This window comes from Oncorhynchus gorbuscha, unplaced genomic scaffold, assembly GCF_021184085.1.
Source record: "Oncorhynchus gorbuscha isolate QuinsamMale2020 ecotype Even-year unplaced genomic scaffold, OgorEven_v1.0 Un_scaffold_3595, whole genome shotgun sequence".
NCBI lineage: Eukaryota > Metazoa > Chordata > Actinopteri > Salmoniformes > Salmonidae > Oncorhynchus > Oncorhynchus gorbuscha.
The window spans coordinates 33,259-46,098 of record NW_025747799.1 but is presented as its reverse complement, the minus strand read 5'-3'; the positions used below and the strand labels follow the sequence as shown (position 1 = coordinate 46,098).

Genomic DNA, 12,840 nt, shown 5'->3' with positions numbered 1-12,840 from the left:
ACACACTGGAGCAGTGATTGGCCCCAATGGTAACACACTGGAGCAGTGATTGGCCCAATGGTAACACACTAGAGCAGTGATTGGCCCACGTGGTAACACACTGGAGCAGTGATTGGCCCGATAGTAACACACTGGAGCAGTGATTGGCCCGATAGTAACACACTGGAGCAGTGATTGGCCCGATAGTAACACACTGGAGCTGTGATTGGCCCGATGGTGACACACTAGAGCAGTGATTGGCCGATGGTAACACACTGGAGCAGTGATTGGCTGATTGGCCCGATAGTAACACACTAGAGCAGTGATTGGCCCGATGGTAACACACTGGCTTATTCTATCAGTTAAAGTTGCTTATGATTCACCAATCCTATGATTGATGTAATTTCAAATACTCCCCACTGTGTTCCAACAGCATCATTGACTCCACCCCCTTTAACCCTTGCCTTTCCTGTACCTCACCTTGCAACCCCTATCCTTCTCCCTGCTTGTATCAGCACTCCTAAACCAGTGTCCCCCATGGAAACCCAATTTCTCCTTGCTTCCCCTCTCCTTCCTGCTATATGATTGTGACTAACATGTCGGTCCTCTCACACGACCAATAAACTATTATGTAATATGAGGTTTGGAATTCAATTAGATTTCAATGTTTGAAAAAAGATGGTTCACAGGGCAAAGTGTTGTCCCCTGACAGGGCAGAGTGTTGTCCTCCCTGACAGGGCAGAGTGTTGTCCTCCCTGACAGGGCAGAGTGTTGTCCTCCCCTGACAGGGCAGAGTGTTGTCCTCCCCTGACAGGGCAGAGTGTTGTCCCTCTGACAGGGCAGACTGTTGTCCCCTGACAGGGCAGAGTGTTGTCCTCCCCTGACAGGTCAGAGTGTTGTCCTCCCCTGACAGGTCAGAGTGTTGTCCTCCCCTGACAGGGCAGAGTGTTGTCCTCCCCTGACAGGGCAGAGTGTTGTCCTCCCCTGACAGGGCAGAGTGTTGTCCTCCCCTGACAGGGCAGAGTGTTGTCCTCCCCTGACAGGGCAGAGTGTTGTCCTCCCCTGACAGGGCAGAGGTTGTCCTCCCCTGACAGGGCAGAGTGTTGCCCCCCCCTGACAGGGCAGAGTGTTGCCCCCCTGACAGGGCAGAGTGTTGTCCCCTGACAGGGCAGAGTGTTGTCCTCCTGACAGGGTAGAGTGTTGTCCTCCCCTGACAGGGCAGAGTGTTGTCCCCTGACAGGGCAGAGTGTTGTTCCCTGACAGGGCAGAGTGCTGTTCCCCTGACAGAGCAGAGTGTTATCCTCCCTGACAGGGCAGAGTGTTGTCCTCCCCTGACAGGGCAGAGTGTTGTCCTCCCCTGATAGGGCAGAGTGTTGTCCCCTGACAGGGCAGAGTGTTGTCCTCCCCTGACAGGGCAGAGTGTTGTCCCCTGACAGGGCAGAGTGTTGTCCCTGACAGGGCAGAGTGTTGCCCTCCTGACAGGGCAGAGTGTTGTCCCCTGACAGGGCAGAGTGTTGTCCTCCCCTGACAGGGCAGAGTGTTGTCCTCCCCTGACAGGGCAGAGTGTTGTCCTCCCTGACAGGGCAGAGTGTTATCCTCCCCTGACAGGGCAGAGTGTTATCCCCCCCTGACAGGGCAGAGTGTTGCCCCCTGACAGGGCAGAGTGTTGTCCCCTGACAGGGCAGAGTGTTGTCCTCCCCCTGACAGGGCAGAGTGTTGTCCTCCCCCTGACAGGGCAGAGTGTTGTCCCCCTGACAGGGCAGAGTGTTGTTCCCCTGACAGGGCAGAGTGTTGTTCCCCTGACAGAGCAGAGTGTTATCCTCCCCCTGACAGGGCAGAGTGTTGTCCTCCCCCTGACAGGGCAGAGTGTTGTCCTCCCCCTGATAGGGCAGAGTGTTGTCCCCCTGACAGGGCAGAGTGTTGTCCTCCCCCTGACAGGGCAGAGTGTTGTCCCCCTGACAGGGCAGAGTGTTGTCCCCCTGACAGGGCAGAGTGTTGCCCTCCTGACAGGGCAGAGTGTTGTCCCCCTGACAGGGCAGAGTGTTGTCCTCCCCCTGACAGGGCAGAGTGTTGTCCTCCCCCTGACAGGGCAGAGTGTTGTCCTCCCCCTGACAGGGCAGAGTGTTATCCTCCCCCTGACAGGGCAGAGTGTTATCCCCCCCCTGACAGGGCAGAGTGTTGCCCCCCCCCCTGACAGGGCAGAGTGTTGTCCCCCTGACAGGGCAGAGTGTTGTCCCCTGACAGGGCAGAGTGTTGTCCTCCCCTGACAGGGCAGAGTGTTGTCCTCCCTGACAGGGCAGAGTGTTGTCCCCTGACAGGGCAGAGTGTTGTTCCCCTGACAGGGCAGAGTGTTGTTCCCCTGACAGAGCAGAGTGTTATCCTCCCCTGACAGGGCAGAGTGTTGTCCTCCCTGACAGGGCAGAGTGTTGTCCTCCCCTGACAGGGCAGAGTGTTGTCCCCTGACAGGGCAGAGTGTTGTCCTCCCTGACAGGGCAGAGTGTTGTCCCCTGACAGGGCAGAGTGTTGTCCCCTGACAGGGCAGAGTGTTGCCCTCCTGACAGGGCAGAGTGTTGTCCCCTGACAGGGCAGAGTGTTGTCCCCTGACAGGGCAGAGTGTTGTCACATGGTTAGAATAAGGTTGATTTGGGCTAATGATGGGCTAATGATGTAAGTCGCTCTGGATAAGAGCGTCTGCTAAATGACTTAAATGTAAATGTAAATGTAATGATGGGCCAATGATGGGCTAATGATGGCCTAATGATGGGCTAATGATGGGCTAATGATTGGGCTAATGATGGGCTAATGATGGGCTAATGATGGGCTAATGATGGGCTAATGATGGGCTAACCACTGCCTGTTCACCCCGCTATCATCCAGAAGGCGAGGTCAGTACAGGTGCATCAAAGCTGGGACCGAGAGACTGAAAACAGCTTCTATCTCAAGGCCATCAGACTGTTAAACAGCCACCACTAACATTGAGTGGCTGCTGCCAACACACTGTCATTGACACTGACCCAACTCCAGCCATTTTAATAATGGGAATTGATGGGAAATGATGTAAATATATCACTAGCCACTTTAAACAATGCTACCTTATATAATGTTACTTACCCTACATTATTCATCTCATATGCATATGTATATACTGTACTCTACATCATCGACTGCATCCTTATGTAACACATGTATCACTAACCACTTTAACTATGCCACTTTGTTTACTTTGTCTACACACTCATCTCATATGTATATACTGTACTCGATACCATCTACTGTATGCTGCTCTGTACCATCACTCATTCATATATCCTTATGTACATGTTCCTTATCCCCTTACACTGTGTATAAGACAGTAGTTTTGGAATTGTTAGTTAGATTACTTGTTGGTTATCACTGCATTGTCGGAACTAGAAGCACAAGCATTTCGCTACACTCGCATTTAACATCTGCTAACCATGTGTATGTGACAAATAAAATTTGATTTGATTTGATTTAATGATTGGGCTAATGATTGGGCTAATGATGGGCTAATGATTGGGCTAATGATGGGCTAATGATTGGGCTAATGATGGGCTAATGATTGGGCTAATGATGGGCTAATGATGGGCTAATGATTGGGCTAATGATGGCTAATAATGGGCTAATGATTGGGCTAATGATTGGGTTAATGATTGGGCTAATGATGGGCTAATGATGGGCTAATGATTGGGCTAATGATGGGCTAATGATTGGGCTAACGATTGGGCTAACGATGGGCTAATGATTGGGCTAATGATGGGCTAATGATGGGCTAATGATTGGGCTAATGATGGGCTAATGATGGGCTAATGATGGGCTAATGATTGGGCTAATGATTGGGCTAATGATTGGGCTAATGATTGCCTACAGGACTTCCTCTCTGCAAATCAGATTATATTCTGAGTGAAACTTCTGTTGTTGCATGACGTAGTATACACAAGTATTTTAGTTTATTTGTTCATACCAGACGTTAGGTTTCATTTAAAGTGGGACAAAACTCACTAAACAAATCACTGGTTAACAAATGCATTTCCTTATCTGAAATAAATCATTTATATTTTAACTTGAAAGATAAATAAAAAAAACGTTTTTTGTTGTTGCTGGAATATAGAAAAGTGCACCTCATTGTCATCATTCAGCCAGCGTGTGGCACCAACAGGTGATAATGCAGGTAAAAGCACCCCATTTAGTGTTTAATTAACTGTCAGCATCTAATAAAACAGCCCCCCCCATTCACCCATCAACAATGACTGAACAGTTTCACCCTATTCATGTTGTACATGCACTGCTAATGAGTAGACCTGTCATTACAACCAATTAGGACATGTGTTTACTTATTAAATGCCTGTTTGACAGTAAGTAATTGTTAGTAACATCTGAGTGCATTACCCATCTACTTCCATTGTGCTTTCTAATTGGACTTCATGGCCGAAAACACGCCCATCCTATTCAGCCTGGAGGGGGGTCACACAGTCTGGGTTGACTTGTCGGTCAGTGCAAAAATAGATCCTGGGACGTTTCTACCCTCAACCCTATACTTAAACCCAACCTTAAACCCTATACTTAAGCCCAACCCTAACCGTTTTAAATGTCAATAGGGGATGTCCCAAGGATCCCGCCTAGCAGGCCGACCCTACCTACTACCCTGCTCCTGTCCCCTCCTCCGTTCCTCTGCTCTTCTCTTTCCCCCGTAGGCCTACCCTACCTATTCTTGTCCTCCTGTCCCCTCCCTTCCACTGCTCTCCAGTTTCATCTCAAATCCCATTTGCCATTGTAGCCTATATGCCCAATCGCCCAGGACTGCGCGCATTTAACCGTTTTATGTAATCGTTAGTAGAATGCGGTGCAAGTCTGACGCATTGATCATTGTGCCATTTATCATTGCTGCGATCATTCCAGGACAGACCTGCCTCAAGATGTATGCTACATTTTACATTTAAATTCGAGTCATTTAGCAGATGCTCTTATCCAGAGTGATTTACATTAGTGAGTGCATACAATTTCGCACTTTTTAAACAAATATTTTTTCTTTATTCTCAAAGCATTCAAAAAACTAGGCCTATGTTTTACTGAAACGCCACGTTTTGGTAACCGGAATAAAGCAACAATATCTTCAACTGTTTCTCTTGACGTGTGTTTGCCGTGAGTCATTCAAATGGACAATAAACATTCACAAGCGAAGGCAGAGACGGAACAGGAGACCCGTCCGCCCGCTAAAGACTCACCTTTCTCTATCAAGAACCTGCTCAACTTCGACAGTAAACCTTCCAAACCGAAGACGCTGCTTGCCACCACCAAAGGACTACTGGAAGGAGGTTTCTCTCTCTCCCGGATCGGTGATTTAACTTTTCCTAGTTTTGACATCCCAGCCCAGAGATTTGGATTATCGGCGCACTATTTGGAACGAGCGTCGGCGTGGTGGTATCCCTACGCGCTTGGCACATCGGGACACCATCTATACAGGACCGGAGGTAGATTACTACCATACATTCAATCGGTTCTGATTATACATTTAGCTCATTAGAATACCTCAAATAATGTTTGGGTTATAACGAATTAAATAAGACTACAACATATTTTTAAATCAATTATGCTGCTATAATACTTGCTATTCGCAATACACCTCAGTTGGAATAATAGTCAGACTAATGATTAGTAAATGTTTTATATATATATATATTTCACCTTTACTTAACCAGGTAGGCTGGTTGAGAACAAGTTCTCATTTGCAACTGCGACCTGGCCAAGATAAAGCATAGCAGTTCGACACATACAACAACACAGAGTTACATATGGATGTAAAGTTGAACTATGTCTTAAGTAACCTTCATATTGTCATGAATCTTCAGTCCAATATTGCAAAATGTCCCACAACAATTAGGCCTACTGCCTCAATTTGACTCCCCAGGCGATTCGGGTCCTTTTAAGAAAATGTACTTGGATGAGTATAATCAAATTGTTAACTATAGTGGTTTAAAAAAATAATTTATGTTTATTTTATGGTTGCATTAATGTTTTCCTGATTGATAAACATTGTCGTTTATTTCGTTTAGGGTTTGAGAAGGACGTCGTGAGAGACACACCATCAACAGGCGGGGACCGAGACACACCGGAGCTAGGCGAAAATCACCCGACCAAGACGACCCAGAGGACGACAAAAACAAAAGTACTGATGATGTCGTTCTGGAGGAGAGTGATGGGGATGAACCAAAGAAGGAAGTAGAGTTGGTGGATGACTGGAGGAAAATTAAAGACGAGAACTCGGATAAAAAAACGTGTCGGAAAAAGAAAACGCGGACAGTCTTTTCAAGGAGTCAGGTGTTTCGGTTGGAGTCAACGTTCGATATGAAACGGTACCTCAGTAGCTCGGAACGGGCAGGCCTGGCGGCATCCCTACACCTCACGGAGACCCAGGTGAAAATCTGGTTCCAGAACAGAAGGAACAAGTGGAAACGACAGTTGGCCGCGGAACTCGAAGCGGCCAATCTGAGCCACGCCGCGGCCCAGAGGATAGTCCGCGTTCCCATATTGTACCACGACAACACCGGCTCAGAAACGGGCAGCGCTGGGAACGTGTCAGTCAGTCAGTCTCTACTAACATTCCCTCATCAAATGTACTATTCACATCCACTAGTCACATCCGTGCCGCTGCTGAGACCAGTTTGAGAGACTCATTTATTGTGTTGATATTTATGTATTGTAATTTATGTATTACAAACATTATTAGGCCTATTTTTTATTTATTTTTAATCTATGATAATAGTTGGTGTTGGTTAAAAGGCTTTGTATATTGTACAGGTCTATTATGACAAATGTTGTATTTATTATTATTATTATTATTATTTGTATTCCCGTGTCCAAAACTGAAATATTTCCTCCTTATTCAAATAATTTCATATTAAATCGTTGTGCGTCCAAAGTAATCTGAACATTTGGTATTGATATCGCTTTAATTTAACTGATGGGTTTTTACATGTTTTTAAACAGGGTGGAAACGTATAGATCCGTGTCTCCATGTAGTCTACGACATTTTACAATCAATTACATCGATGTTTTGTATGAGATTAGAACAAATCCTAAGTAAAGTTAACATTTCATCATGTATAGCCGTTTATGTGTAATAGTTATATAGTTCCACTGTTCGCTTCACGTACCCGGTATAATGGCTCACAGCTGAAAAATAACTGCTACTTTGACCTATATCGTTTTATAGCGCAAGACAGTGAGGACAAATCATATGTTCTGAAGTATGGGAAATCATAGGCTATCCGTCTCACAATGTTATCGCAGACTTTTACTTGCTGTCAACGCGAAATGTAATTTAACAACAACAACAACAATCCGTGATAAGGGTTTCACATAAATGGCCAAAACATGGAGATTTTTATTTTTGTTATTTGTTACATTGCTGAATAAATCGTGAAATACGTTCCCGACTACACCGAGTGTATTTAGAAACATACATACATGTTTTTCATCTATACCTTTAATAAAACGTGGGACGTATACGTTGAATGTGTGTTTCGTATCAAACACAGTATGTCCAGTCACTACATTTAGATTACATTTTAGAGTTAAACATAGCGCTCCTTTGGGGAAACATTTTATGTGTCATTCATTTTAAGGGATTTGGAATTCATCAATACAATTCTGAAGGCTTTAACTTATAGACAACAAAAGCATAGCACGCATTTAATTATTAATATAATATAATAGATGTTTAGCTAATTATAAGTCTCTATTGTCAGTGGATGACTCATCCCAGAGATATCCTTACTGGGCACATACGTCTATTCCTCGTTGGTTCAACTTAATGTCGTTGAAATGGCGTGGAAACAACGTTGATTCAGCCAGTGTGCTCAGTGGGATAAGACTCTGGACAAAACAATAAATGATGTCAACATTACTGATATCAAAACACATATTTCAATAATTTCTTGAATTTGGCCCATAGGCTATATATAGATAGGACTAAAGATTAAGAGATGTCTTCACAAAATAAATTCCATTTAATTTATTCTGGTATTTTCAAGAACACAATGGTGAAATCGCCAAAGGCCAATTTTCAGACAGAAACTAGGCGCACATTGGCCTTTCCGAATCCGTCTGAAAGGATTAAGGCTTGGTTTCACATCTCTGTACGGAATAAGTACAACGAAATCAGCTCACTAATTTGTAACAAACAATAATTAATCTCCAATTAGTGGCTATAATACAGCACGGAATAGTGGAAATTCAAAATAGAGCTATATGTCTACAACATTTGATCTTGAAGGGCATTTTCATGTGTAATATTCAAATATTGACTGTGGACCGTCAGGTGTGCATAGCATTCATTTGTTGCAGACTGAGTTGGGTTGCGGAGCGCTTTGGTGCGTGTGTCTCAGCTCCAGCACCGTTTAAATGACCGGGTCTCTTCCCAGCTTGTGATTGGTCCATGAGAATCCTACCTACGCGCAAACAAAGTAACTGAACGTTGTATGGGAGTGATGGTACTCGGGGAATTCAGACATAACTTTGCAGAAGGAGAACAAACCCGCTTCTGAAAGAATATCCAACGGGTTCCACATTTATTGCCTGAAGTTAAAGGTTCTAAATGTTTATCAGAATGAAGAAATCTGAAGACAGTTGCAGTAAAGTATCATTTACCTCAGTTTCCAATTTTACTATTCAGTCAATTCTTGAACTGTGTCCGAGGACGCGCACAAGGACAGTTGTAATTCTGGTTCCGACGCGGGGCTGCTGCAGAGACAACGCATGCGCTCCGTGTCTTCAGAAGGATTCAGCGGTGGGGAGGATTCTACAGACTTCTACCTTTTACCCGGAGGAAAGAAACCACGCGATGACCTCAACGATCTCACACTTTCTTGTCTAAGTAAGTTAAAATGCTTTATAAATTGTGTTTTATTTTTTGGGTAGCCTACTTGATTGTTATTCTGATAACAATGACACATTATATTGAACCTATAACTATTATTATTATTGCATGATGTAAGATATGATGATAAAGAATGACAGACTACAGCAATCGTTTTATTTCTTTGTTTATTAGAAGTCTAATTCGAGATTTTTCGGCTACTGATAAAAATATTATTTTAATTAAACTGCTTGATGGAAGAAGAAAAAAGTTGCTTGATTGATTTTAAATGATGCTGTTTTTTAACACAATAACAAGATAGCCACGTTTGTTTAGAATAAACATTTGGATTGATTACCGTGCTTGCACTATTTTAGGTGACAAAAACAGACTAATTCTGGGGCAAGAGATGGTGAAGAGACATCAACTTTTTCATGATTATAAAGAAGGTGACCAGAGATACTACAACCAAACATCACCTGCTATTTCAGAAGAAAAGGGTCATATTGACGACGACGAAACATCCAACTCATCAAGGAAGAAGTCTCGGACCGTATTCTCGCGGAGTCAAGTTTACCAACTAGAATCGACGTTTGACCTGAAACGTTACCTTAGCAGTACAGAACGAGCTAGTCTCGCCTCCAGTCTCCAGTTGACAGAGATACAGGTGAAAACTTGGTTCCAGAATCGGAGGAACAAGTGGAAACGTCTGCTTTCTGCGGAGATAGAAGCGGTGAACATGGCTCACGCATCATCCGCACAAACTCTGGTCGGGATGCCGTTCTTCTTCAAAGAGAATTTCCGGCTACGGATTCCTGTCCCTGGATCAATGACTTTCCCTACACCTCTATGTTATCCCGGGAGCAACATGCAAGCTTTACCTTTGTACAATTTTTATAATAAAATTGAATAGAATGATTGCCGGGTGGTTGTTGTCCTTGATAATCTTTATGGCCTTCCTGTGACATCGGGTGGTGTAGGTGTCCTGGAGGGCAGGTAGTTGCCGTACCAGGCGGTGATACAGCCCGCTGGGATGCTCTTGATTGTGCATCTGTAGAAATTTGTGAGTGCTTTTGGTGACAAGCCAAATTTCTTCAGCCTCCTGACGTTGAAGAGGCGCTGCTGCGCTTTCTTTGCGATGCTGTCTGTGTGGGTGGACCAATTCAGTTTGTCTGTGATGTGTACACCGAGGAACTTAAAACAGTTATTCAATTCCCAGTTTCTCTCCCTTTGATTTCTACTTCTCAGGTAAGGTTGTGATGTCTGTAAAACAGAACGGGCTATTTTAAGTCACCCATATTGAAACTATGTAGAACCATTAGACCCCCTATAACCCACACACTCCTGTATCAATGTGATTGATGGATTGTGTTGAGCAGTGAGCAGGCTCAGGTGTATAACTGTGGCTCCTTCCACCTTCAAAGAACATACAAGGGGGCCAACCATGGAGAATAGGAAGACACTTCATTATTTCTATAACTACGATGTATTGTTTGTCCTCGTGTGTCTGTACATGTTCTTCAGCATAAAGTCCTCTGCAGCCACTTAGTGTGGTGTGGACACCAGGTGAGGTCACATACATAGATTCCTGTTCAACACCTGTCCCTTTAACTACCTTATTTTCTCAATAACAGTCTCTCTCCTTCACTTCATCCTTCTTTTCCTTAAATCATCTCGGTTATATCAGCTGTGTCGGTCGAACCCCTAGCGCATCTGAACATGGCTGACAGAGAGGGCACAGCATGATCAGAGGTGAGAGGTCACTTGGTCAGGCCAACAGGGAAGTAATTATGAAAGAGATGCTTTTACATTGAAATACAGATAGAGATGCAGTAGTCCCAGAGTTAATGATCCCAGGTCAGTTTATATTATACAGGAAGTATTATTAAAGAGATGCTTTTACATTGAAATACAGATAGAGATGTAGTAGTCCCAGAGTTAATGATCCCAGGTCAGTTTTACATTTCACCTTCTTATTATGATGACTTGAGTGCGAAAATAAAACATATAAAAAACACAAGGCTGAAACATGCTAATTCCATCTGTCTCTCGTCTGCAGGTATGCTTTGATGTGAGAGAGGATGCCAACCCCCAGTCCCGTCATCGTCACCTCACCCGCTCTTAAGATAACCTCCGGGCTGACGAGAGACACTTATGTCATTGTGATGAACTGAGAGAATATTAGGGTGGCACCGTGATTCATTAATCATATGCTGTCTTCCCTGCCCCTATGTTCTTACCTTACATTTACATTTACATTTAAGTCATTTAGCAAATTGGTGCATTCACATTACCTCTTTCCCTTTCTGTCTTTAACACCTCTCTCTCCACCTCCACTTTCCCTTTCTGTCTTTAACACCTCTCTCTCCTCCTCCTCTTTCCCTTTCTGTCTTTAACACCTCTCTCTCCTCCTCCTCTTTCCCTTTCTGTCTTTAACACCTCTCTCTCCACCTCCTCTTTCCCTTTCTGTCTTTAACACCTCTCTCTCCACCTCCACTTTCCCTTTCTGTCTTTAACACCTCTCTCTCCACCTCCACTTTCCCTTTCTGTCTTTAACACCTCTCTCTCCACCTCCTCTTTCCCTTTCTGTCTTTAACACCTCTCTCTCCTCCTCCTCTTTCCCTTTCTGTCTTTAACACCTCTCTCTCCACCTCCTCTTTCTTCCTCTGTTTTTATAACGCACAACAGATGTGCATTGAAGTACAGATTTAACTTATATTTGTAATATAATATTCCAATTATAATATTTATAATGCATGTATTTATAACACTTGGATAATGAACTTCTTTCAATAAAGCGTTTCACATTCTCTACTGGTTGAAATTAAGTCTCGTTTGATGAAATAGTGCACCTGTCCTGTGTTTATCAGATCAATGCAGATGAAGGGAATTAGATAAGGAGATAAACTGGTTTTAGAGTATTTACGTGACGCATAAGAAGTGTAGTGCACTGTTTTAAAAATATATATTTCTGTATATATGAATTACAAATCAGCCTTTAACTAATGTGTTTATTTATTTATTTATAAATATTGGACCTTTATTTAACTAGGCAAGTCAGTTAAGAACAAATTCTTATTTTCAATGATGGCCTAGGAACAGTGGGTTTAACTGCCTGTTCAGGGGCAGAACGACAGATTTGTACCTTGTCAGCTCAGGGGTTTGAACTTGCAACCTTCCGGTTACTAGTCCAACACTCTACTGGTAAACACCGTTGAAGGGTATAACTGTAATACATACATGAAGACACTGGAGTTTGATACTCCTCGTATTGGATATGACTGAAAAATTATTTCAAAGACATTCATACCTGAACTGCACCTTTATTTACCAAGGTAGAGTACATGATCAGTGAATATATTAAAATTACAGGCCACAATGTGGGGATCTCATGCATGGTAATAACGACATGTACATACGACTTGCATCCTTGGCACAAAGTCATTATATTCTACTCAATCCATAGGCTTCATTAATGTCATTCAGACTGTTTTGAAGGTGATACAACTGGCTATGATAGCTGAGGTTCATAGCTAGGTTATGAACTATGTATACCAAACGTTTTAAGGTCCATATGTGGCCGATGTGAAATGGCTAGCTAGTTAGCGGTGGTGCGCGCTAATAGTGTTTCAGTTGGTGACGTCACTCGCTCTGAGACCTAGAAATAGTTGTTCCCCCTTTGCTCTGCAAGGGCTGTGGATTTTGTGGCATGGGTAACGATGCTTTGTGAGTGACTGTGGTTGATGTGTGCAGAGGGTCCCTGGTTCGAGCCCAGGTTGAGGAGACGGACGGAAGCTATACTGTTACACGTACACAGATCGGCTACACAACCAGGTATTGTTATCCTCCACTGCACAATAAGCAAGAAAATAGTTTAGCTAGCTACGTTATTTAATCTCTCTGCATTGCATGGCAAGAAATAAGCAAGACAAGCTTACAAAATTGTACATTCAATTTGCACTAAATTCTAGATTCTTTACATCCAC

General features: G+C 43.7%; 1 protein-coding gene and 1 pseudogene across 1 annotated transcript; both read left to right on the top strand.

The window, feature by feature from the left end:
- Nucleotides 1-5,066: 5,066 nt before the first annotated feature.
- Nucleotides 5,067-6,677, top strand: LOC124027943 (annotated as a pseudogene).
- Nucleotides 6,678-8,758: 2,081 nt separating this feature from the next.
- LOC124027945 (homeobox protein HMX2-like) lies at nucleotides 8,759-9,767 on the top strand. The gene is made up of 2 exons (XM_046340152.1): nucleotides 8,759-8,872; nucleotides 9,232-9,767. The coding sequence occupies exon 2, from the start codon at nucleotides 9,264-9,266 to the stop codon at nucleotides 9,765-9,767; it is 504 nt and encodes a 167-aa protein (XP_046196108.1). The 5' UTR covers nucleotides 8,759-8,872; nucleotides 9,232-9,263.
- Nucleotides 9,768-12,840: the final 3,073 nt, after the last annotated feature.

Excerpts from the sequence above, each read along its gene's own strand:
- LOC124027945 (XM_046340152.1), top strand. The coding sequence starts at position 9,264 with ATGGTGAAGAGACATCAACTTTTTCATGATTATAAAGAAGGTGACCAG.